This window comes from Brachyhypopomus gauderio, chromosome 6, assembly GCF_052324685.1.
Source record: "Brachyhypopomus gauderio isolate BG-103 chromosome 6, BGAUD_0.2, whole genome shotgun sequence".
NCBI lineage: Eukaryota > Metazoa > Chordata > Actinopteri > Gymnotiformes > Hypopomidae > Brachyhypopomus > Brachyhypopomus gauderio.
In genome coordinates this window covers 29,567,586-29,594,463 of record NC_135216.1, presented here as the reverse complement: position 1 = coordinate 29,594,463, position 26,878 = coordinate 29,567,586, and the positions used below count along the sequence as shown (strand labels likewise).

The 26,878-nt window shown below is 48.0% G+C and overlaps 2 protein-coding genes and 1 long non-coding RNA gene across 7 annotated transcripts in view; 2 read left to right on the top strand and 1 right to left on the bottom strand.

Annotated features, from left to right (window-relative positions):
- The window catches only part of LOC143517636 (uncharacterized), a 16,000-nt gene extending 3,856 nt beyond the window's left edge, over positions 1–12,144 (top strand). For both annotated transcript variants that reach the window (XR_013132003.1, XR_013132002.1), the window contains 2 exons: positions 8,987–9,125; positions 11,650–12,144. This is a non-coding gene — a long non-coding RNA (uncharacterized LOC143517636). The remainder of the gene's footprint in view (positions 1–8,986; positions 9,126–11,649) is intronic.
- On the bottom strand, positions 3,922–15,913 carry LOC143517631 (tripartite motif-containing protein 16-like protein). 2 transcript variants are annotated; one of them, XM_077010348.1, is made up of 6 exons: positions 15,878–15,913; positions 14,547–15,210; positions 9,471–9,704; positions 8,929–9,088; positions 8,266–8,322; positions 3,922–6,913 (listed from the first exon to the last, which is right to left on the bottom strand). In XM_077010348.1, coding segments are annotated over exons 1-6 (1,644 nt in total). In that variant the 5' UTR covers positions 15,880–15,913; the 3' UTR covers positions 3,922–6,386. The 2 variants fall into 2 exon arrangements, with proteins under 2 accessions (XP_076866463.1, XP_076866464.1); XM_077010349.1 differs by lacking the exon at positions 15,878–15,913 and adding an exon at positions 15,720–15,856.
- LOC143517634 (uncharacterized) overlaps positions 15,897–26,878 on the top strand; it is a 25,945-nt gene continuing 14,963 nt past the window's right edge. For all 3 annotated transcript variants that reach the window (XM_077010353.1, XM_077010354.1, XM_077010355.1), the window contains exon 1: positions 15,897–22,122. In XM_077010353.1, the coding sequence (XP_076866468.1) occupies positions 19,379–19,924 (546 nt within the window). In that variant the 5' untranslated portion in view covers positions 15,897–19,378 and the 3' untranslated portion in view covers positions 19,925–22,122. The remainder of the gene's footprint in view (positions 22,123–26,878) is intronic.

Below are 26,878 nucleotides of genomic sequence, written 5' to 3'. Positions count from 1 at the left end.
AGGGGCAGCGGTAGGGGCTGTGGCAGGGGCAATAGGGGCAGCAGTAGGGGCTGTGGCAGGGCAATAGGGGCAGCGGTAGGGGCTGTGGCAGGGCAATAGGGGCAGCGGTAGGGGCTGTGGCAGGGCAATAGGGGCAGCAGTAGGGGCTGTGGCAGGGCAATAGGGGCAGCGGTAGGGGCTGTGGCGGGTCAATAGGGGCAGCGGTAGGGGCTGTGGCGGGGCAATAGGGGCAGCGGTAGGGGCTGTGGCGGGGCAATAGGGGCAGCGGTAGGGGCTGTGGCAGGGGCAATAGGGGCAGCGGTAGGATCTGTGGCGGGGCAATAGGGGCAGCGGTAGGAGCTGTGGCGGGGCAGTAGGGGCAGCGGTAGGGGCTGTGGCGGGGCAATAGGGGCAGCGGTAGGGGCTGTGGCGGGGCAATAGGGGCAGCGGTAGGAGCTGTGGAGGGGCAATAGGCGCAGCGGTAGGGGCTGTGGCAGGGGCAATAGGGGCAGCAGTAGGGGCTGTGGCAGGGCAATAGGGGCTGTAGCAGGGCAATAGGGGCAGCGGTAGGGGCTGTGGCAGGGCAATAGGGGCAGCGGTAGGGGCTGTGGCAGGGCAATAGGGGCAACGGTAGGGGCTGTGGCAGGGCAATAGGGGCAGCAGTAGGGGCTGTGGCAGGGCAATAGGGGCAGCGGTAGGGGCTGTGGCGGGTCAATAGGGGCAGCGGTAGGGGCTGTGGCGGGGCAATAGGGGCAGCGGTAGGGGCTGTGGCGGGGCAATAGGGGCAGCGGTAGGGGCTGTGGCGGGGCAATAGGGGCAGCGGTAGGGGCTGTGGCGGGGCAATAGGGGCAGCGGTAGGGGCTGTGGCGGGGCAATAGGGGCAGCGGTAGGGGCTGTGGCAGGGGCAATAGGGGCAGCGGTAGGGGCTGTGGCAGGGGCAATAGGGGCAGCGGTAGGATCTGTGGCGGGGCAATAGGGGCAGCGGTAGGAGCTGTGGCGGGGCAGTAGGGGCAGCGGTAGGGGCTGTGGCAGGGCAATAGGGGCAGCAGTAGGGGCTGTGGCAGGGCAGTAGGGGCTGTAGCAGGGCAATAGGGGCAGCAGTAGGGGCTGTGGCGGGTCAATAGGGGCAGCGGTAGGGGCTGTGGCGGGGCAATAGGGGCAGCGGTAGGGGCTGTGGCGGGGCAATAGGGGCAGCGGTAGGGGCTGTGGCGGGGCAATAGGGGCAGCGGTAGGGGCTGTGGCGGGGCAATAGGGGCAGCGGTAGGGGCTGTGGCAGGGGCAATAGGGGCAGCGGTAGGGGCTGTGGCAGGGGCAATAGGGGCAGCGGTAGGATCTGTGGCAGGGCAGTAGGGGCTGTAGCAGGGCAATAGGGGCAGCGGTAGGGGCTGTGGCAGGGCAATAGGGGCAGCAGTAGGGGCTGTGGCAGGGCAATAGGGGCAGCAGTAGGGGCTGTGGCAGGGCAATAGGGGCAGCGGTAGGGGCTGTGGCAGGGCAATAGGGGCAACGGTAGGGGCTGTGGCGGGGCAATAGGGGCAGCGGTAGGGGCTGTGGCAGGGCAATAGGGGCAGCAGTAGGGGCTGTGGCAGGGCAGTAGGGGCTGTAGCAGGGCAATAGGGGCAGCAGTAGGGGCTGTGGCGGGTCAATAGGGGCAGCGGTAGGGGCTGTGGCGGGGCAATAGGGGCAGCGGTAGGGGCTGTGGCGGGGCAATAGGGGCAGCGGTAGGGGCTGTGGCGGGGCAATAGGGGCAGCGGTAGGGGCTGTGGCGGGGCAATAGGGGCAGCGGTAGGGGCTGTGGCGGGGCAATAGGGGCAGCGGTAGGGGCTGTGGCAGGGGCAATAGGGGCAGCGGTAGGGGCTGTGGCAGGGGCAATAGGGGCAGCGGTAGGATCTGTGGCAGGGCAATAGGGGCAGCGGTAGGAGCTGTGGCGGGGCAGTAGGGGCAGCGGTAGGGGCTGTGGCAGGGGCAATAGGCGCAGCGGTAGGGGCTGTGGCGGGGCAGTAGGGGCAGCGGTAGGGGCTGTGGCAGGGGCAATAGGGGCAGCAGTAGGGGCTGTGGCAGGGCAATAGGGGCTGTAGCAGGGCAATAGGGGCAGCAGTAGGGGCTGTGGCAGGGCAATAGGGGCAGCGGTAGGGGCTGTGGCAGGGCAATAGGGGCAGCGGTAGGGGCTGTGGCAGGGCAATAGGGGCAGCAGTAGGGGCTGTGGCAGGGCAGTAGGGGCTGTAGCAGGGCAATAGGGGCAGCGGTAGGGGCTGTGGCGGGTCAATAGGGGCAGCGGTAGGGGCTGTGGCGGGGCAATAGGGGCAGCGGTAGGGGCTGTGGCGGGGCAATAGGGGCAGCGGTAGGGGCTGTGGCGGGGCAATAGGGGCAGCGGTAGGGGCTGTGGCGGGGCAATAGGGGCAGCGGTAGGGGCTGTGGCAGGGGCAATAGGGGCAGCGGTAGGGGCTGTGGCAGGGGCAATAGGGGCAGCGGTAGGATCTGTGGCGGGGCAATAGGGGCAGCGGTAGGAGCTGTGGCGGGGCAGTAGGGGCAGCGGTAGGGGCTGTGGCGGGGCAATAGGGGCAGCGGTAGGGGCTGTGGCGGGGCAATAGGGGCAGCGGTAGGAGCTGTGGAGGGGCAATAGGCGCAGCGGTAGGGGCTGTGGCAGGGGCAATAGGGGCAGCAGTAGGGGCTGTGGCAGGGCAATAGGGGCTGTAGCAGGGCAATAGGGGCAGCAGTAGGGGCTGTGGCAGGGCAATAGGGGCAGCGGTAGGGGCTGTGGCAGGGCAATAGGGGCAACGGTAGGGGCTGTGGCGGGGCAATAGGGGCAGCGGTAGGGGCTGTGGCAGGGCAATAGGGGCAGCAGTAGGGGCTGTGGCAGGGCAGTAGGGGCTGTAGCAGGGCAATAGGGGCAGCAGTAGGGGCTGTGGCGGGTCAATAGGGGCAGCGGTAGGGGCTGTGGCGGGGCAATAGGGGCAGCGGTAGGGGCTGTGGCGGGGCAATAGGGGCAGCGGTAGGGGCTGTGGCGGGGCAATAGGGGCAGCGGTAGGGGCTGTGGCGGGGCAATAGGGGCAGCGGTAGGGGCTGTGGCGGGGCAATGGGGCAGCGGTAGGGGCTGTGGCGGGGCAATAGGGGCAGCGGTAGGGGCTGTGGCGGGGTAATAGGGGCAGCGGTAGGGGCTGTGGCAGGGGCAATAGGGGCAGCGGTAGGGGCTGTGGCAGGGGCAATAGGGGCAGCGGTAGGATCTGTGGCGGGGCAATAGGGGCAGCGGTAGGAGCTGTGGCGGGGCAGTAGGGGCAGCGGTAGGGGCTGTGGCAGGGCAATAGGGGCAGCAGTAGGGGCTGTGGCAGGGCAGTAGGGGCTGTGGCAGGGCAATAGGGGCAGCGGTAGGGGCTGTGGCGGGTCAATAGGGGCAGCGGTAGGGGCTGTGGCGGGGCAATAGGGGCAGCGGTAGGGGCTGTGGCGGGGCAATAGGGGCAGCGGTAGGGGCTGTGGCGGGGCAATAGGGGCAGCGGTAGGGGCTGTGGCGGGGCAATAGGGGCAGCGGTAGGGGCTGTGGCGGGGCAATAGGGGCAGCGGTAGGGGCTGTGGCGGGGCAATAGGGGCAGCGGTAGGGGCTGTGGCAGGGGCAATAGGGGCAGCGGTAGGATCTGTGGCAGGGCAATAGGGGCAGCGGTAGGAGCTGTGGCGGGGCAGTAGGGGCAGCGGTAGGGGCTGTGGCAGGGGCAATAGGGGCAGCGGTAGGGGCTGTGGCAGGGCAATAGGGGCAGCGGTAGGGGCTGTGGCGGGGCAATAGGGGCAGCGGTAGGGGCTGTGGCGGGGCAATAGGTGCAGCGGTAGGGGCTGTGGCGGGGCAATAGGGGCAGCACTAGGGGCTGTGGCAGGGGCAATAGGGGCAGCAGTAGGGGCTGTGGCAGGGCAATAGGGGCAGCAGTAGGGGATGTGGTGGGACCAGTAGGGAGTGCAGTAGGAGCTGTGGTTGGGGCTGTGGTTGGGGCTGCAGTTTTCTCTTGATTATTTTGTTTGTTAGGCCTTGTTTACTGCCCTCTAGTGGGCACAATGTACAGCAGCTTTGTGAGGAGATACAGTCTGTGGCATCAGTGTTGAGCAACACCAATAAGACTGATTTCAAACAAATTTTACATCTAAGAAATATTCTAACTCAAAATATAATATATTCTCAATGTAACAAAAACACTAACACATACAGAGGTATAAAATTGCACAGCCTTTGGCTGGAGATTATTAGCAAAAGAAGCTTTTACATTAACACAGTCACGTGCATATCATACAGAACCTTTGTGTTGATATGTAACACCCAATGTGAAGTCACTAACAGATAATAAATACCTTAACAATACCTACGATCCCTATAGTCATTATTTGTTTCTTATTGTTAAATAATACATGGTGTTAAATAATACATGGTGTATTTTAATGTATTTTAAACACTGGTATGTTTAAAATATTCAAAACGTATATATATTTATATTAGCAAGATGACATGATATGAATGACCAGTAGGTGTCACCAGAGATATGAGTCAAATTATTTGCAGCACAATTACTTTCAGTTTCATGAGTCAGAGGCACCTCACACCTGTCCTGGGGTTCTGGGACTGGGTGTATATCAGTGGCGGATGCTGGTCTTTCAAGGAGGGGAATCTCAATTTCGGCCTACATGTGTCGGTTTATTTATACGTAAATTCTACCCGTTCCTTTTCAAGAAAATGTTCTGTGACCCTGTCGTACCAACAAGAAACGTTTCTTTCTTCGTTTCTTTTAATGAAGAAAATGCAGCTAAGAGGATTAGGAAAATCTCCGGTTAAACTCAAAACAGAATGAATATAAAAAATATATAGCCGCAAGCGGCAATTGGCGGGTTCACACACGAATAGGCCTCATGGCCTCAATAGGCAATAGGCCCAATAGGTCATTTAGACCCAAAAGTGAAAAGAAGCTGTTTGAGTGGAAAAAATGCACAAATAAATCAATGTGCAAAAAAGGTTCAATTGGGGCACTAAAGGCCCAAAAGGATCAAAATAATGTGTATTGGCAAAATGATTCAGATCACAGAACTAAATCACATGCTGAGATCAGCTTTGTGTGTGTGTTTGTGTGGTGTTTCATGTGAGCAATAGTTTTCAGTCAGTTCCGGAATTTGGCCACTAGATGGAGCCCAAGTACTACCATACTGATATTTCATTAATCTCAGTAATGCAATAGGACATTTTGGTGAATTAAAAGGTTCATTTCTGGTCAGGCAGTGCGCTTTTTGTTATGAAATGTAATTGCAATGTTATAGAACTCATTGATCTGAATCATACAAGCCCCATTACTTGTCTGTATTCTGCATAACAAGATTGCAGCATGAGTTTTTATTTTTTCTTAGGTTTTTGGGTACTGTAGCGCCCCCGACAGGCCAATTTGAACCAAACTTGGCATGGCAGTTGATTGCATATATGGTTTATGAGTTATAGCAATATAGGTCATATAATAGGAAAATGGACCAATCACAAAAATAAAAATTCCTATGACTAGTTTGTAAAGAGCTATTTTCAAACAATGAATGTGACAAAACTTTGCATTTTTTAATAGGAATTGCAAAGTTGTCAGGTGTACTGCTCCCAAGTGAAAATTTGGAGGAGTTATGCATCATTTTCTCAAATAGCGCCACCAATGGCCAAATGTTTCAAAACTGCACAGCATGACACACAGTCCTGAGATATGCATAGTGGTGAGGTTTCATGTTGATTGGGCAATTGTAAGTCTGTCAAATGGCCAATTAATTCAAATAAAAATTTAATTGGCTCATGGCGGCTATGTTTTTTGAGTGATGTCATCATTGTGTGCCTTTATACCACTTGGGCCCCTGATGATGACTGTAAAGTTTTGGCTTGATGTGACTAATTGTTTCTGAGAAACAGTTTTTCCCATGTTATAGCGCCCCCTATTGGACAATCGTGGCCAGCTTTGACCTGTGACCTCTGAGTCATGTGCCCTAACAACTGATAAAATTTCATGGAGATCGAAGGGGGGAGCGGGCCCAGGTATAATGGTCACGGTTCGCTACTGATATATACATGTTACAATTAAATCTAACGACGGAGAAATTTAAAGAGAAACTGTTTTGCAGTGCTTATCTTATCCTTATTGTATACAGTGAGGACTAATATAATATAATATTTTAATTTATATCTTAAATTACATTATAATTTTATTTACATTTTAACTAATATAAATCAACACAAGAGTTGATTCCCAGTTCATCCCATATACAGCAGAAGAGAAACATCTGGAGAAATGAACAATGTCAACTATCTGAGAAACATCAGAGAATAATTACTCAGAATAATACACAGAGGACCAGAGTCGGATTAATGTGCAGTAATGTTTCATCTCCATTACTAAATACAAAATACCACAATCACATTATTTGGGATCGCACAACCTGATAGTTGAACATGAAGCAGCCCAGAACCCAGCGTAGAGGGGCTGAGTGAATGTGGTGTGGACTGTGTGTAGGAGACTCATTGTGTCAGAGACTCTGTAGAAGGACAGAGTTCCTGCACTGTGATCCACATACACTCCTATTCTGGAAGATGGTGGATCTGGGATCTCAGTCTGAATGTTGTTGTGCCAGAAAGAGAGAGAAGAAAAACATTCCAGACTCCAGGACTGAGGGTTGAGTCCAAACCCACAATCATAACCATTTCCTTTCCTGCTGATCTCTTTATATGAGACTGCTATGGACACCCCTCCCCCACTAGTCCACTCCACCTCCCAGTAACAGCGTCCACACACTCTCTCCTTACTCAACACCTGAGCCCAGTGGTCAAATCTGTCAGGGTGTGTGGAGTATGGCTGGATCTCCCCACTCCATCTCACCACTCGGTTCCTCTCAGACAGACTGAGGCGCCGGTGAACTGTGTTGGGATCCAGAGTCAGCTGACAGAAATCTGAAACAAAGAGGATTTACACACAACACATGCACACACATTTATACACAACACATACACACACATTTATACACAACACATTCACACAAAGTACATTTACACCTGACACAATCTGAGGGACAGTCACTGCTCACCCCATGTCACAGATACACTTCTACACACACATACACACATCAGGGATACAGCCCTACACACACATACACACATCACAGATACACTCCTACACACACATACACACACATCACATATACACTCATACACACACATACACACATCAGGAATACACTCCTACACACACATACACACATCACAGATACACTCCTACACACACATACACACACATCACATATACACTCATACACACACATACACACATCAGGGATACACTCCTACACACACCACATTACATATAAACTCCTACACACACATACACACATCACAGATACACTCCTACACACACATACACATACATCACAGATACACTCCTACACACACATACACACACATCACAGATACACTCCTACACACACATACACACACATCACATGTACACTCCTACACACCACATCACAGATACACTCCTACACACCACATCACATATACACTCATACACACACATACACACATCAGGGATACACTCCTACACACACATACACACGTCAGAGATACACCCCTACACACACTTACACACATCAGGGATACACTCGTGTGTGTGTGTGTGTGTGTGTGTGTGTGTGTGTGTGTGTGTGTGAGAGAGAGAGAGAGAGAGAGAGGGAGAGAGAGAGAGAGAGAGAGAGAGAGAGAGAGAGAAAGTGCTGTGTGACTTGTGAGAAAGTGGTAAGAGAGTGTGAGAGAGAGAGAGAGAGAGAGCAGTATGTGTGTCTGTGTTAATTGTATGTGAGTGTGTAAAAAACGGTTAAGTTGTTATTACAATGGTCTTTGTGTGTGTGTGTGAGTTAGTGTGAGTATTTGTGTGTGTTATATTTCAGGAAGTCTCCTCTCGTCTTTACGTGTGTGTGTGTGTGTGTGTGGGGGGGGGGGGGGGAGTGTGTGTGTGTGAGAGTGTTACATTTCAGAAAGTCTCCTCTGGTCTTTAGGTGTGTGTGTGTGTGTGTGAGAGAGAGAGAGAGAGAGAGAGTTACATTTCAGAAAGTCCCCTCTGTTCTTTAGGTGTGTGTGTGTGTGTGTGTGTGTGTGTGTGTGTGTGTGTGTGTGTGTGTGTGTGTGTGTGTGTTACATTTCAGTAAGTCTCCTCTGGTCTTTAGGTGTGTGTGTGTGTGTGTGTGTGTGTGTGTGTGTGTGTGTGTGTGTGTGTGTGTGTGTGTGTGTGTGTGTGTGTGTGTGTGTGTTACATTTCAGGAAGTCTCTTCTGGTCTTTGGCTCTGAGGACAAAATCTGAACTGCTGCACCTGTGCATAAACAGAATCAAATGGTCCAACAAAATGAATGAATGAGACCCAAGTGCTCCATCCAGAAATACAGAAAATGATCAGAATATGTAGATTATGTGTTTATGAACAAAACACTCTCTAATGTTTCTTTTAATAATGAACGTCAGGGAAGATCAGTGAATATTACTGAGTGGAAGGTTCTTTCACTCTTCCTATTTCCCTATATCTGTACATCTGTGTATCTGTCTGTCTGTGTATATGTGTCTGTCTGTACATGTCTGGGTATCTGTCTGTCTTTTGTTCTTTCTTTCTCTTCATTTATTTCTCTTCATGTCTATTGCTCAGTCTTTCTCTATCTGTCTCTCAGTCTCTCTCTCTCTCTCTCTCTCTCTCTCTCTCTCTCTCTCTCTCTCTCTCTCTCTCTCTGTATTTGTGACTGTTTTGGGTAAACAAAACAGAAACAGAAAGTCCAAACACAGAACTGAATTAATTATATTTACTAGTACAGAGCAGCAGAAATGCTACAATTTTAAAAGCATATTAAATCCTTCTATTTAGTGTATGAAATCTGATAACTCTCTATAACATTTCCATCATGTTTCTGAACAGGACAGCTCCTCTTACCATGTGGACGGATATTGTTGAAATCCTTCTTACAGAATTCCTCTATTCGCTCTTTCAGATTAGAGAGAGATTTCTTCACTCCATCAAATGAGAGATGTTGATGGACAGAGATGCTGGATGAATCATCAGATCCAGAAGAGACACAGAGAGACTGGAAACTCTACAAAGAGAAGAAAACATAGTGGAGAAAGATACAGGTGAACAAGAGTAATGAATGAAATCACAAATTAAACCAAAGACACATTTGTTATTAGACACATTTTCACTGTGATTTTAAATGAGTAAATGTAATGTTCCATATTTGTCAATTGTGATTTTCACCCCAATTGAAATTTGTCCTCTGCATTTACTCTGTACAGTGATAAAACACACACACACACACACACACACACACACTAGTAATTACTAGGGGGCTGTGGTGCACACGTGCGCATTTTGTGTGAAGTTTTATAGAAACTTCACGAGGAGCAGGTTCCTCTGTATCTGAGTGTTTATAGAAACTTCATGAGGAGCAGGTTCCTCTGTATCTGAGTGTTTGTTACCTGGAGGAAATGGATGTGATCTTCTGTGTGGGAGAGCTGCTCCAGCTCAGTGTCTCTCCTCTTAAGATCAGTGATCTCCTGATCCAGTTGATCCAGGAGTCCTTCAGCTGGACTCAGTTCAGCCTTCTCCTGAGCTCTGATCAGCTCTCTCACCTCACAGCGCTTTTTCTCAATGGAGCAGATCAGTTCAGTAAAGATCTTCTCACTGTCCTCCACTGCTGTCTGTGCAGAACACTGTTAGGAGACACAGACAAGATGGAGGTTCATTTAAAGCTGAACTATCCCAAAGTGTGACAACACTAGTCTCCTCACTAGCTGATGGAGGAGAGGTCCTACACTGGTCTCCTGACTAGCTGATGGAGGAGAGGTCCTACACTGGTCTCCTCACTGTCTGATGGAGGAGAGGTCCTACACTGGTCTCCTCACTAGCTGATGGAGGAGAGGTCCTACACTGGTCTCCTCACTAGCTGATGGAGGAGAGGTCCTACACTGGTCTCCTCACTAGCTGATGGAGGAGAGGTCCTACACTGGTCTCCTCACTATCTGATGGAGGAGAGGTCCTACACTGGTCTCCTCACTAGCTGATGGAGGAGAGGTCCTACACTGGTCTCCTCACTGGCTGATGGAGGAGAGGTCCTACACTGGTCTCCTCACTAGCTGATGGAGGAGAGGTCCTACACTGGTCTCCTCACTAGCTGATGGAGGAGAGGTCCTACACTGGTCTCCTCACTGGCTGATGGTGGAGAGGGTTAGTACAATATATTCATCTACTGGTGAGTTATGTCAAAGATAATGAACATTACTGGCATTTATCCAGTGCATATTAATTTATATCTTGAGCTTTGATGCTGTCGTGTATTCACATTCCTCATCTTGTCTGTTAGATGTGTACAGGCTGCGCAGACGTCATCTCGTCTGACTACTCAGGCAGCATTTCTCAGTTAGATCAGATGTAACGCTGCTTTTCAGTGATAAGAACATAGACACCAAATGTATAGATTCTAAGATACTAATCTAGAGCCTAAAAACAAATATTCTCTACTTTAATACTCTTTCCAATGTCATTCTAAATTGATCCGATTAAATACACCACTTGTACTTAGTAAAGTAAAGAAAGCACATGGCCTTAGTTAAGAAAGCATTATTCTCCAATATTCTCCAATAATCTAAGGGCGTACTCACACTAGGCACGGTTTGCTGGATCCGTGCTGGGGCCCGGTTATCCCCCCTCCCCACTCCCCCTCTGGCCTGCACTCACACTCGCTTCAGCAACCCGGCCCGAGCACGCTTACGTCATCACAACGCCGCTTTATTTGGAAAAAAAGCGCGCTCGCACAACACTATGGAGTTCACGATTCTCTTTTTATTGTATTTTTGGAGTCGTTTTGGGAGTGCAGAAACACGGTGCAAGCACAGATTTATCGATCATTTAACACAACGATTGTCTGCTAATCGCTTTGCCGCTATGACTGTTTAACGTGAGCGTCGCATCACTGATGTCATGTTTGAGTTCCAGCGAAATGAACCAATCAGACGAGGCACCAAGCGGGCCCGGGCACGGATAGCGCTCACACTAGAAGCGAACCGTGCCCGAGTCCACTTGAATCGTGCCCTGGCCCACCTCTTCAAAGCGGGCCCGAGCACGGTTAACTGATCCGGGCCCGGGCACGGTTGGAGCGCTCACACTAGCCAAACGAACCGTGCTTCGGCAGGCAACCGTGCCCGGGCCCGGATCACAGAGCCTAGTGTGAGTACGCCCTAATATTCTCCACACTACATAATACGTCAATAATATTACAATGATACGTTTTTGTTCGAACAATCATTTCAGAACAAAATGTAATGAGACAGTACCACCAGTGACTGAAATATAGAATTGTCTAATCATGACCAAGAGCCATATGCCATGTGTTTACACCAAAGGAAATAATCACTAGCTTATAAAATATGTGCAGTAATGTCATTCTGATTGCCATTAATTATTTGTTAACCCCTCAGCCTAGTGAAATAAAAATGACTCCTGTCTTAGTCATTGAGGAGCTCAGACAAATCAGCATGATAACTGAGAATTAATTTTGACAAAAATGTTAGAGATAAAAAAAATCAGGTCTATGTAGTCTATGTAATCATCAAGTCTTTAGAGAAATGTCTTTATTTTTATGTTTTCTTTTAATTGTAGACAAGCCAAGCAAAATGCCTTGATAGAAAAATAAGCCCCTGACCCAAGACAAAGATATCAACAAGATAAGTATATGTAGATAAATATAAATACACAAGACAAGAAAATTTGATATTCAGAATGACTTTTAAGAACTTGCTGAGTGGGATGAGGATTGGGAAGAGGGTGTACCATTACTTTTATTTTATCAGTGGGATGAGGATTAAAAAGAGGGTGTACCATTACTTTTATTTTATCAGTGGGATGATGATTGAGAAGAGGGTGTACCATTACTTTTATTTTATCAGTGGGATGAGGATTGAGAAGAGGTTGTACCATTACTTTTATTTTATCAGTGGGATGAGGATTGAGAAGAGGGTGTACCATTACTTTTATTTTATCAGTGGGATGAGGATTGAGAAGAGGTTGTACCATTACTTTTATTTTATCATTGATGCAGTGCAATAATTGATGCTGTGCTGTTTGGATCAGTGTGTGGACCACTGAAATGTTTTATCCAGGAAGGGGGGGGGGGGGGGGGGGCCTCCCCAGAGAGGACGTACCCTCATGAACGTACCCTCGTGAACGTGCCCTCGTGAACGTGCCCTCGTGAACGTGCCCTCGCGCCCTCGTGAACGTGTCCTCGCGAACGTGCCCTTATGTGCATTTGTTTCCAAACTCCATGAGTGACTGCTGTCTGTACATGACCTTGCCAAACGAAACTTACTAGATCTCAGTTAGTGATGAAAGCAGCTACCACTTGCACATTCGAAGTATGTGAGCATGTTTTGGCTCTTTTGTCTAGGACAGGTTCATCATTGTGTACTCGATTCACTGCCTGTACATAATCCCCCATGATCGATTAACTGATAAACCTCTCATTTAAACTTTTCATTTTCAATTTCAGTTGGTTATCAGTGGTTCAAACCAGTGGAATTTGGTCGCTGCATGTGTGTTTTGACCTTAGACTGAGACTGAGATAATTCTGGGTTGCTTTAGTAATAATTACTAATGTAATAATTTATAAATAATTTCTCTATATTTAACAATGTATATATTTTTCTACAATGTATCATTGTTTTATAATTTTTCTAATAATAATAACAATAATTGATTTATTACTGTAACCCTGGGAAAGAAAAAATATATATAAGTGGAGTAAGAAAAAGAAAAAAGTTCATTTATTGTAGTTCATGGGTAAGTCATTCAGATATTATATATATTTCATATATGTTCATTATACCCTCATTTTGTTCATTATATGTATCATGTACTAGGCAACCTATCTAGTACCTGTCAGTCATTTAGGTTACTATAGGGCTATCACCCACTCAAATAGGTCTGGGGGGCCATCGGAGGTTCGTGTTAGAGTGACATGGGGGGACGAAGACAGAAGACACGAGAGGGACACCACAGAGCAGAGCCGGAGTGGCTAATCGGGAGGTTCGGGAGGATTCCCGATGGGCCGGCTCATGTCAATCTCTAGTTTGGGCCGATTGGGAGGGAAAAACAATTTTGGGCCGGATTTGGGCATGAAACTCCCGGGCTGAAAAAGTGGCCCACTCCGGCCCTGCCGCAGAGTTTCATGCTATAGGACCGCAGATTCATTTACCAGGGTACATACAAAGTATGTCAACAGTAGAGGAATCTAGGAAGGCTACCTGAAGGTGAATATTGTAGTATGTTTTGAGTAATAACGGATTGTTTTACTAATATTGTTGTTTGCAACTCTGAAGGCCGAGACTGACTCTAGCGCTTACGTGAGTTGGTGTGATATCGGTCATACATGCAGGAGCTTAATGTCACTGGATGGTCAAATGTGTTTGGGCTGTATGCTTGTGAACTCGCAACGTGATCATGGTAACCCAGAGTGACTATAGGTGCAAAGGATCAAGGATTGTGTGTGCGTGCGTACGTGTGTGTGCTCTTGAGTGTGTGCGTGCGTGTGTGTGCTCTTGTGTGTGTGTGTGTGTGTGTGTGTGTGTGTGTGTGTGTGTGTGTGTGTGTGTGTGTGTGTGACAGAACCAGAACACGCTGTGAGGACCATGGAGTTTCTTACTGTCGGTGAGCAGCAGCTCGGTGCTGTGGTGTGTGCTAAAATATAAGTGAGAAAAATCCTCATTTTCATCTTTCCCTCGTCATGCACCCCTGATCTCCTGTCACACCTGGACATGGCCTGAAGAGGGCAGTGAGAACGAGTGAGAAGGAGTGAGGGAGGGAGGGAGGGAGGGAGTACATGGAGTTGTTGGTTATCTAAAGTGAAGCGGTCGCTAAGTTTCAGCCCTCAACGCTCCCGAACATCGACTCAGCCTCCGTTTATTTCAGACGGATATTTTTCATTCGTTTATGGAATTTGTGCGAGTTGAACACTGTCATACCTGTGGGATTACCAGTGGCAATATCTAAATCTGTACTGGTTTATGGTGATAGTATTATTTCACGTTAATGCAGAGATTATTTCTTACACCGTGTGTGGTAATTGGAAGTCATACATAGCGCAGAGAGATGTAGAGTTTGTATATCTGCACTGTTTGTTTGCTTATTTATTTCTTAGTAGGATTTACACATTTTAAATTCCACTCAGTGGAGGCACCAACCCGTCCTATTTACCTTATTATCGGGAAATAAAAGGGATCATATCAACTGCATTTAGTATTTCAGGTTCAGGTTAATATGACATCCAAACAAAACCCTAAACAAATGAGCACAGAGGCCCACAGACTTGTTCTTTATAAGTACTAATTACATGGTATGGTGGATATATGAAAAGAAACAAATTTGCTCTATTTAAAGTGATGTTCCAGTTATTAATTTATAAATTATAATCATTTATAATTTATCAATTGAAATATATATATATTGCTAAATTTAATGTTTGAATTATGTTTTTTGTAAATATTTTGATTGTCATATCTCACCTGTTTCTGGGCTCTTTCTGTAGCAGCTGCCACTGCATCGTGACCTTTGTGGTCCTCCATCGTGCACATAAAGCAGATGAAGCTTTGACTAAAATGACTGTAGATCTCCATCAGCTGAGGGCTGATCATCTCTCTCAGGTGTGAGGAGGCTTCGATCAGCTTATGCTTTTTCAAAACAGAAACTTCACGGTGAGGTTGGAGATGAGTTTCACATATGAAAGCCAGACACATCAAGCAGAACTTGGTGGCTTTGTGTTTTTTCTCAGAGCAGAAATCACACTCCACATCTCCAGGTCCAGTGGAACAGAGAACAGGAGGAGCAGACTGGAGATCTGTGTTCTTCACTTCAGACTGGAGTTCTGTCTTCACTTCAGACTGGAGATCTGTTGTCTTCACTTCAGACTGGAGTTCCGTTGTCTTCAGTTTCTCTAGCACTTTAGCCAACATGTAGTTTCTACGTAGAACAGGTCTTTGAGTGAAAGTCTCTCTGCACTGAGGACAGCTATAGATTCCCATCTGATCATTCTGATCCCAGCAGTCATTTATACACCCCATACAGAAACTGTGTCCACAGGGAATAGTCACTGGATCCTTCAGTACATCCAGACAAACTGGGCAGATGAAGAGGTTATGATCTACTAAAGAAGTGGCCTCTGCCATTTTCCTGCAGAAAGATCAATGAGTTAAAGAAAATTGGTTGAATCAAGATCAGATTCAACTGTAAATTTCTACAGTTTTCTTGTAAATTGTCAACTGTAAATTGCCCAAGATGTGTTTGCAGTCCATATATCCATATCAGACCAGACTCAGGAACAGCTTCTGATCTGGTCTCCTCACTGGCTGATGGAGGAGAGGTTCTACACTGGTCTCCTCACTAGCTGATGAAGGAGAGGCCCTACACTGGTCTCCTCACTAACTGATGGAGGAGAGGTCCTACACTGGTCTCCTCACTGGCTGATGGAGGAGAGGTCCTACACTGGTCTCCTCACTAGCTGATGGAGGAGAGGTCCTACACTGGTCTCCTCACTAGCTGATGGAGGAGAGGTCCTACACTGGTCTCCTCACTAGCTGATGGAGGAGAGGTTCTACACTGGTCTCCTCACTAACTGAAGGAGGAGAGGTCTGTCTGAGCTCTGAAGTAGCTGCTCCAGCAGTTCTCTGCTTAGTTCTCACCTTCAGAGTGTCCACAGCCTGATGCAGCTCCTGGACCTTCTTCTCTTTCTCCTGGATTCTCTGCTGGAGTTTCCTCTGCTCCTCCTTTAAACCACTCTGATGAATACAATATAATCATGTGCTGGTGAATTATGGAAAAGCGAATGAACATTGCTTACATTTAAAGAGGGTAAGTCCACTCTCGTCCTCCTGAGCTTTGACACTGTCTTGTGAGCACTTTCCTCAACTGTAAAAGTCCATTAGATGAGTGTTGGCTGGGTGTATGTTGGCTGGGTGTATGTTCAATGCCTGGTCTGACTGGTCTGACAGTCAACATTACACAGCACGATAAGATGTAACGCTTCCTTACACTCAGTGATAAGAACACAGACACACAATGTATAGATTATAAGAGCTAAGAGACTGTTGAGGTAATAACAAATATGATACTCTCTACTTTTAATACTGTTTCCTTTATTTATTTAAAAATGTTCCCCATAAGTACATATTACTCAGCAAGTACATATTTATGTAATAGAGTATTGCAGCTCCACCCCAACTGTCCCATTACATTTAAGTCACCTTCACAACACATTATTTATGACAAAGTTATCAGAAACATCACACACGGAGCCAGTAAGTCTGAGCTCAACCACCTGTAACAGGATTTGAGTTTTACACAAAATATCTGCACAGACACACGACCCAGACTGTATGAACCTGGGGATGTTCTGTGTTAAGTCTTCAGGTTTGTAATGCTTGTTAAAGCACTGCTTCTGGATTGCTACTGGATTCTAATCTTCTTCAAACTACATCTTTCTTTGTGCGTTTTATAATAATACGTTTATCATTATAGTTTAAATTAATGCGACAACAGAGGTCATATGCAATCCAGACAGAGGATGGCGCTGTTCTCAGAACTCAGACCAGGAGAAATCAAGTGTACAGGATATATTGAGACATGCTAATAATGAGACATGCTAAAAATGTGTGGTGAAAAGCTAACTGCAAGAAATGGCCAAGAATGATGATTGTCACCATCTAATTACTTATTGTTAGTTTGTATGTATAAGAAGGAGAGATGTTGTGACATGCAGCCAATGAGAGTGTAGTGTGGTGCGCATGTGCAACACAGAAATGACAGAAAACCTGTGTGGTGGTGGCATCTCAGAGAGTGAGTCTCGTGTAATGATTATCTCAGAGAGTGAGCCTCGTGTAATGATTATCTCAGAGAGTGAGCCTCGTTTAATGATTATCTTGGAGAGTGAGCCTCGTGTAATGATGATCTCAGAGAGTGAGCCTTGTGTAATGATTATCTCTGAGAGTGAGCCTTGTGTAATGATTATCTCAGAGAGTGAGCCTTGTGTAATGATTATCTCAGAGTGAGCCTCGTGTAATTATTATCTCAATAAGTAAACTCAGTTTCTCTTCTGACATCATTGCATGTTAATTGAGAACCCAAGACAGCAATGAGACTTTTGACTTTTGTCAGAAAAAGAACCTCATTTTATTAGACGAGCATTATTATTTATTATATGCCAGTAGTTTATTTTTGAGCAATTTCTCATGTAGGTAGGTAGGTAGGTATATACTTTATTGGTCCCGAAGGAAATTTAGCAGCCAGTAGCAGTTAAACAATACAACAGAGTAGTACAGATCACCGTAATAAGAGTGGTAAACAAAAAGAAGTATTGGAAGTACGTACAATCACAGTAATAAAAAATACAATTATAGAGATGCAAAGAAATTAACAATAACTTATGACATTCACAAACAATACAAAGACTATACAAGTGTGCAAGTAGTCCAGAGTCCAGCTCCACACCAACTACAGACCCTGCACGCCTGACCAGCTTGTCCAATCGCATCTCGTCCCTCTTTTTCATACTCCCTCCCCAGCACACCACAGCGTAGAAGAGACAGCTGGACACTACAGTCTGATAGAACATCTGCAGGAGCTTCCTACAGATGTTGAAGGACCCCAGCCTCCTCAGAAAGTAGAGCCGGCTCTGCCCCTTTCTGTACAGGATGTCCGTGTTGGTTGACCAGTCCAGCCTATCATCCAGGTGAAGTCCGAGATACCTGTAGGTCTTAACAGTCTCCACATCAACCTTCTCAATAGAGACAGGCTGTGTGGGTGGTCTGGTCCTGCAGAAGTCCACCACCATCTCCTTGGTCTTGGAGGTGTTTAGCAGCAGGTTGTTCCTGTTGCACCAGGCTGCAAAGTCACCCACAAGGTGTCTGTACTCCTCCTCCTGCCCTCCTCGTACACAGGCCACAATGGCAGTATCGTCCGAAAACTCCTGCATGTGGCACGTCTCAGAGTTGTACTGGAAGTCTGAGGTGTAGATTGTAAAGAGGAATGGAGAGAGTACAGTCCCCTGTGGAGCTCCTGTGCTGCTGACCACAGTCTCTGATGTACAGTCCTTCAGCCTGACGTACTGAGGTCTACCAGTGAGGTAGTTGGTGATCCAGGAGACTAGGTGTAGATCCATCTTCATCCTCACCAGCTTGTCTCTTATGGCGCATTTCCACTAGGGCCTGCTTGGCGCGGTACGGTTCGATACGGGTCGATTCGCAACGGAACGGTACGGTCGCGTTGTGTTTCCATTACAATGGTGAACCACCCCAATGTGGGTGGAGTCGCTGTTGGCGCGCGGGTTGTAGTGTCGTGACATCATTTGTATGCGACCACAACACCGGTCAATGCCCCTTAACATACCATTATTGTATCTTATTTATCTTTATCTTCGTTATTGTATGTGGTTGCTCTAATTATTGGTAATAATTTGGTATTACTCAAACAGGCTGAACACACCCTGCATAAAAAGCATCAGTCATACAATCAAATGAAATCAAACTTTATTATGAAATATAGATATTTAAAGTACAACATATGTAAATAATATAGTTAGGCTATAGTTTAAAAAAGTGCAAAAAGCAAATATATACGTATAGCTTTATATGAAATAAATATTTATAGTACTACAAGCAACATTTTGTGTGCTTTTACTGGCGTCTGTCTCGCATGGTGTTCACAAGTTCGCCAAGCACCCCGAGGAAAGCCCAGTTGAAGGAAACATTTTCCGCCAACTCCGCTCGCCTCGTCAGTGGAAGGGGAATCTTGAACGTAAAAAATAACAAATATTAAACACAAGCATTCCCGTGAAAGCAACAACAATATAGCGTAACTGCACAAAATGTGTAGCATGTCATCGCTGCTCATGCTGTGTTTATGGCTACAGCTAACTAGCAACTAGCAAGGCTAAGAGCTAGCTATTGTACAGTAGTGACTGTGGTGGTAACATTAACTACAAACACAGTTCTAAATTCTAAATGGGAGAAGGTGAGGTGTTAATGTCCAGGCACACAGAGACTGAAGTAGCAGGAGAAGAGATGGGGGGGGACGTGGAGGAAGTGTCAGCCTGAGCCATAGGGTCTTGAGCAGGGCAGTCAAACTGGTTATAGAAGGTGTTCTGGTGCAGTCAGAACAACCTGGAGCTGAACACGCTCAAGACTGTAGAGATGAGAGTGGACTTCAGGAGACATCTCCCAGCACTGCTGCCCCTCACAATCTTCAGCAGCCCCGTGTCTACTGTAGAGATGAGAGTGGACTTCAGGAGACACCCCCAGCACTGCTGACCCTCACTATCTTCAACAGCCCCGTGTCTACTGTAGAGATGAGAGTGGACTTCAGGAGACACCCCCCAGCACTGCTGACCCTCACTATCTTCAACAGCCCCGTGTCTACTGTAGAGACCTTCAGGTTCCTGGGCTCCACCATCTCACATGACCTGAAGTGGGAGCCCAACATCACCTCCATCCTCAAAAAGGCCCAGCAGAGGATGTACGTCCTACGCCAGCTGAGGAAGTTAGATCTGCCTCAGGAGCTGCTGATCCAGTTCTACACTGCAGTCATTGAGTCCATCCTGTGCACATCCATCACAGTGTGGTTTGGAGCAGCCACAAAGCAGGATAGGAACAGACTGCAGAGAACAGTGTGGACTGCTGAGAAGGTCATTGGTGCTTCTCTGCCCTCCATCCAGGACTTGTACTGCTCAAGAACCAGGAAACGGGCAGAGAAAATCATCACAGACTCCTCACACCCGGGTCACCACATGTTTCAGCTCCTCCGATCTGGCAGACGCTACAGAACGCTGTCCACTAAGACCGTCAGACACAAGAACAGTTTCTACCCACAGGCCATCACCTTCATCAACAGCTGATTACCAGACACCTATCATCTAGACCATATACACCATAATCAACTATTGTTCAGAAGGCCGTTAACACTGCTGGTTATCCAGGGCTTGTTGTTAGCAAAGCAGCGTACAGTTTTCACAGGAACAACCACGTCCATGCAAAAGTTCATGTAGTCCATCATGCAGTGTGTCATCCCCTCTATGTCCTCTCCATATGGCTCCTGCAGAACACTCCATTCAGTGGACTCGAAGCAGTCCCTGAGAGCCTCTTCAGCACCAGGAAACCATTTCCTGAAGGAGCGTGTAGATGCAGGTTGTCTACGGACCCAGGGCGTGTACTAGGGCTGCAGGTAGACCAGGTTGTGGTCAGATTTTCCCAGAGGGGGGAGGGGTGTGGTGGTGTGTGCGTCCTTTACGTTGGAGTAAAGGAGATCAATAGTTCTGTTTTTCCTGGTGGAGCCTCCAGCGTTCCAGTTAATCTGTGTCTGCGAGTCCCCCTGCTGAGCAGATTAGGTATCACTCATAGTTGCCCTGGTGTTAATCTGTGTCTGCGAGTCCCCCTACTGAGCAGATTAGGTAGCACTCATAGTTGCCCTGGTGTTAATCTGTGTCTGTGAGTCCCCCTGCTGAGCAGATTAGGTATCACTCATAGTTGCCCTGGTGTTAATCTGTGTCTGTGAGTCCCCCTATTGAGCAGATTAGGTATCACTCATAGTTGCCCTGGTGTTAATCTGTGTCTGTGAGTCCCCCTATTGAGCAGATTAGGTAGCACTCATAGTTGCCCTGGTGTTAATCTGTGTCTGCGAGTCCCCCTGCTGAGCAGATTAGGTAGCACTCATAGTTGCCTTGGTGTTAATCTGTGTCTGTGAGTCCCCCTATTGAGCAGATTAGGTAGCACTCATAGTTGCCCTGGTGTTAATCTGTGTCTGCGAGTCCCCCTGCTGAGCAGATTAGGTAGCACTCATAGTTGCCCTGGTGTTAATCTGTGTCTGCGAGTCCCCCTACTGAGCAGATTAGGTATCACTCATAGTTGCCCTGGTGTTAATCTGTGTCTGCGAGTCCCCCTACTGAGCAGATTAGGTATCACTCATAGTTGCCCTGGTGTTAATCTGTGTCTGTGAGTCCCCCTATTGAGCAGATTAGGTATCACTCATAGTTGCCCTGGTGTTAATCTGTGTCTGCGAGTCCCCCTGCTGAGCAGATTAGGTAGCACTCATAGTTGCCCTGGTGTTAATCTGTGTCTGCGAGTCCCCCTGCTGAGCAGATTAGGTAGCACTCATAGTTGCCCTGGTGTTAATCTGTGTCTGCGAGTCCCCCTACTGAGCAGATTAGGTAACACTCATAGTTGCCCTGGTGTTAATCTGTGTCTGCGAGTCCCCCTGCTGAGCAGATTAGGTATCACTCATAGTTGCCCTGGTGTTAATCTGTGTCTGCGAGTCCCCCTACTGAGCAGATTAGGTAGCACTCATAGTTGCCCTGGTGTTAATCTGTGTCTGCGAGTCCCCCTACTGAGCAGATTAGGTAGCACTCATAGTTGCCCTGGTGTTAATCTGTGTCTGCGAGTCCCCCTGCTGAGCAGATTAGGTAGCACTCATAGTTGCCCTGGTGTTAATCTGTGTCTGCGAGTCCCCCTGCTGAGCAGATTAGGTATCACTCATAGTTGCCCTGGTGTTAATCTGTGTCTGCGAGTCCCCCTACTGAGCAGATTAGGTAGCACTCATAGTTCCAGCCTGTAGATAAGATGTTCTGCACTCCTCTTGTATCTAAGCAAGGAGACCTACATGACGTGGAGAAGCAGAATATTCTCCACCTGATGACATCAGAGATCAGTCAGACCTTACGTCCTTCTGTCACGAGTACTTGTGTACCCAGATGTAGTTAGTATAGAGATTCATCATAATAGAGGGTTAGCTCTCTCTTGTAGACACTTGAGTGTATGTAACAGAGATCTCCTGATCAATCCATTTACTTTTAATACTTCTATTAAAATTTATTTTACTTTAATATCCTGCACATGCCTCTGACTGCTCTTGCTCACCTTTAAGGTTAAATTTTCAAGACAATTTGGCACTCCGGCTGTGACTGAGGGCGGCACACCTGCAGAGGAGATCAGAATACACTGAAGGCACTTCAGTCAGCTAACAACATATTACGCTGAGTAGGACTCGCAGGTGACTGTCTGCTCTGCGCTGGAGTTCTCCTGACCTACAAATTAGAACCTGGTGAGTACATACAGAACTTAAATAAATCACACAGCCTTGTCTCCTCTCCTTGTATGTACGTACAAATGACGCCATTGTCACTTACTAGGTAACTGAAAGTTCAAGGTTTCCTCGGCTTAGAGTCGAGAGACGAGGAGGTCAGACTCCTCTTGTACAAACGGGCGACGTGGGGGCAGTTACTGGGTAACTGAGTTACGCACAGGCGACACGGGGGCAGTTACTGGGGAACGTTACTGGGGAACTGAGTGATTAGGAGTTTTGCCCTCAGCTTGGAGTCAAGGCAGATTTGTGTTTGCAGAATTCCTCCTGGGAACAGGAGGAGAGTGGGAGACCTAGTGTGTGTGTGTGTGTGTGTGTGTGTTAGACAAGATGGCAAAATGGGTAAATATCAAAGCAAAAATGCACACGTTGACACCACTAAAATTGAGTTTGCAGCACTAAAATTGAGTTTGGTAAAAGAGCAGGCTAAGGTTAGAATCACATCTCTTTCTCATAGATACATGAATTTGTTCATATATTTGGAACTTTTGGAAAGTTGGCACAAGTATACCTGATGTCTATTTACAGTCTTTGTGTGGCATACTGTACACAAGGAATAAAATTAATCTTTCATCATTCATCATTCCTTTCATCTTATACACTGCCATGGTGACTCATTGTTACACTGTACACTGCCATGGTGATAAAACTCTATGCTGCACACTCCCATGGTGATACATTTTTACACTGTACACTCCCATGGTGACTCATTTTTACACTGTACACTGCCATGGTGATAAATCTTTATGCTGCACACTGCCATGGTGATATATTTTTACACTGTACACTGTCATGGTAGAGGTCATATTGTCGTGATTGTTCTTATGATGGGTTCAAGATGTCCTTGCAGAGAAGATTCAGTGGAGAATTGTGAAAAAACTCCTCTCTGTCTCTGTCTGAGTTTATAGCAACGTCTGTGTGTTTGTGTATAATGCTTAACTGTGTATAAATGTAGAACACCACATCTTTCCGGGGCCTGAGGTTTTATAGCAGTGATATGTAGCACATTTTGAAAATGGCTCTAGTTCACTCTACAAATCTTCAATAAGTTGAATATGATTGAGAAAACTGGGTTAGAGATGTCCTGGGTGATGTGTTAGAGATGTCCTGGGTGATGGGTCAGAGATGTCCTGGGTGATGGGTCAGAGATGTCCTGGGTGATGGGTCAGAGATGTCCTGGTGATGGGGTCAGAGATGTCCTGGTGATGGGGTCAGAGATGTCCTGGGTGATGTGTTAAAGATGTCCTGGGTGATGTGTTAGAGATGTCCTGGGTGATGTGTTAGAGATGTCCTGGGTGATGTGTTAGAGATGTCCTGGGTGATGTGTTAGAGATGTCCTGGGTGATGTGTTAGAGATGTCCTGGGTGATGTGTTAGAGATGTCCTGGTGATGTGTCAGAGATGTCCTGGTGATGTGTCAGAGATGTCCTGGGTGATGTGTTAGAGATGTCCTGGTGATGTGTTAGAGATGTCCTGGTGATGTGTTAGAGATGTCCTGGGTGATGGGCTAGAGATGTCCTGGTGATGTGTTAGAGATGTCCTGGGTGATGGGGTAGAGATGTCCTGGTGATGTGTTAGAGATGTCCTGGTGATGTGTTAGAGATGTCCTGGGTGATTGGGTCAGAGATGTCCTGGGTGATGTGGTAGAGATGTCCTGGGTGATGTGTTAGAGATGTCCTGGGTGATGGGTTAGAGATGTCCTGGGTGATGGGTTAGAGATGTCCTGGTGATGGGTCAGAGATGTCCTGGGTGATTGGGTCAGAGATGTCCTGGGTGATGTGGTAGAGATGTCCTGGTGATAAGGTAGAGATGTCCTGGGTGATGTGGTAGAGATGTCCTGGGTGATGGGGTAGAGATGTCCTGGGTGATGGGGTAGAGATGTCCTGGGTGATGGGGTAGAGATGTCCTGGGTGATGGGTTAGAGATGTCCTGGTGATGGGGTAGAGATGTCCTGGGTGATTGGGTCAGAGATGTCCTGGGTGATGGGGTAGAGATGTCCTGGGTGATGGGGTAGAGATGTCCTGGGTGATGGGGTAGAGATGTCCTGGGTGATGGGGTAGAGATGTCCTGGGTGATGGGGTAGAGATGTCCTGGTGATGGGTCAGAGATGTCCTGGGTGATTGGGTCAGAGATGTCCTGGGTGATGTGGTAGAGATGTCCTGGTGATAAGGTAGAGATGTCCTGGGTGATGTGGTAGAGATGTCCTGGGTGATGTGGTAGAGATGTCCTGGGTGATGTGGTAGAGATGTCCTGGGTGATGGGGTAGAGATGTCCTGGGTGATGGGGTAGAGATGTCCTGGGTGATGGGGTAGAGATGTCCTGGGTGATGGGGTAGAGATGTCCTGGGTGATGGGGTAGAGATGTCCTGGGTGATGGGGTAGAGATGTCCTGGGTGATGGGGTAGAGATGTCCTGGGTGATGGGGTAGAGATGTCCTGGGTGATGGGTTAGAGATGTCCTGGTGATGGGTCAGAGATGTCCTGGGTGATTGGGTCAGAGATGTCCTGGGTGATGTGGTAGAGATGTCCTGGTGATAAGGTAGAGATGTCCTGGGTGATGTGTTAGAGATGTCCTGGGTGATGTGTTAGAGATGTCCTGGGTGATGTGGTAGAGATGTCCTGGGTGATGGGGTAGAGATGTCCTGGGTGATGGGGTAGAGATGTCCTGGGTGATGTGTTAGAGATGTCCTGGGTGATGGGTTAGAGATGTCCTGGTGATGGGGTAGAGATGTCCTGGGTGATTGGGTCAGAGATGTCCTGGGTGATGGGGTAGAGATGTCCTGGGTGATGGGTCAGAGATGTCCTGGGTGATGGGTCAGAGATGTCCTGGTGATGGGTCAGAGATGTCCTGGTGATGGGGTAGAGATGTCCTGGGTGATTGGGTCAGAGATGTCCTGGGTGATGGGGTAGAGATGTCCTGGGTGATGGGTCAGAGATGTCCTGGGTGATGGGTCAGACATGTCCTGGTGATGGGGTCAGAGATGTCCTGGTGATGGGGTCAGAGATGTCCTGGTGATGGGGTCAGAGATGTCCTGGGTGATGTGTTAAAGATGTCCTGGGTGATGTGTTAGAGATGTCCTGGGTGATGTGTTAGAGATGTCCTGGGTGATGTTTTAGAGATGTCCTGGGTGATGTGTTAGAGATGTCCTGGGTGATGTGTTAGAGATGTCCTGGGTGATGTGTTAGAGATGTCCTGGGTGATGTGTTAGAGATGTCCTGGGTGATGTGTTAGAGATGTCCTGGGTGATGTGTTAGAGATGTCCTGGGTGATGGGTCAGAGATGTCCTGGTGATGGGTCAGAGATGTCCTGGTGATGGGGTAGAGATGTCCTGGGTGATTGGGTCAGAGATGTCCTGGGTGATGGGGTAGAGATGTCCTGGGTGATGGGTCAGAGATGTCCTGGGTGATGGGTCAGACATGTCCTGGTGATGGGGTCAGAGATGTCCTGGTGATGGGGTCAGAGATGTCCTGGTGATGGGGTCAGAGATGTCCTGGGTGATGTGTTAAAGATGTCCTGGGTGATGTGTTAGAGATGTCCTGGGTGATGTGTTAGAGATGTCCTGGGTGATGTGTTAGAGATGTCCTGGGTGATGTGTTAGAGATGTCCTGGGTGATGTGTCAGAGATGTCCTGGTGATGTGTCAGAGATGTCCTGGGTGATGTGTTAGAGATGTCCTGGTGATGTGTTAGAGATGTCCTGGTGATGTGTTAGAGATGTCCTGGTGATGTGTTAGAGATGTCCTGGGTGATGGGGTAGAGATGTCCTGGGTGATGGGGTAGAGATGTCCTGGTGATGTGTTAGAGATGTCCTGGGTGATGGGGTAGAGATGTCCTGGTGATGTGTTAGAGATGTCCTGGTGATGTGTTAGAGATGTCCTGGTGATGTGTTAGAGATGTCCTGGGTGATTGGGTCAGAGATGTCCTGGGTGATGTGGTAGAGATGTCCTGGGTGATGTGTTAGAGATGTCATGGGTGATGGGTTAGAGATGTCCTGGGTGATGGGTCAGAGATGTCCTGGTGATGGGTCAGAGATGTCCTGGGTGATTGGGTCAGAGATGTCCTGGGTGATGTGGTAGAGATGTCCTGGTGATAAGGTAGAGATGTCCTGGTGATGGGTCAGAGATGTCCTGGTGATGGGTCAGAGATGTCCTGGGTGATTGGGTCAGAGATGTCCTGGGTGATGTGGTAGAGATGTCCTGGTGATAAGGTAGAGATGTCCTGGGTGATGTGTTAGAGATGTCCTGGGTGATGTGGTAGAGATGTCCTGGGTGATGGGGTAGAGATGTCCTGGGTGATGGGGTAGAGATGTCCTGGTGATGGGTCAGAGATGTCCTGGGTGATTGGGTCAGAGATGTCCTGGGTGATTGGGTCAGAGATGTCCTGGGTGATGTGGTAGAGATGTCCTGGTGATAAGGTAGAGATGTCCTGGGTGATGTGTTAGAGATGTCCTGGGTGATGTGGTAGAGATGTCCTGGGTGATGTGTTAGAGATGTCCTGGGTGATGTGTTAGAGATGTCCTGGGTGATGGGGTAGATATGTCCTGGGTGATGTGTTAGAGATGTCCTGGGTGATGGGTTAGAGATGTCCTGGTGATGGGGTAGAGATGTCCTGGGTGATTGGGTCAGAGATGTCCTGGGTGATGGGGTAGAGATGTCCTGGGTGATGGGTCAGAGATGTCCTGGGTGATGGGTCAGAGATGTCCTGGTGATGAATTAGAGATG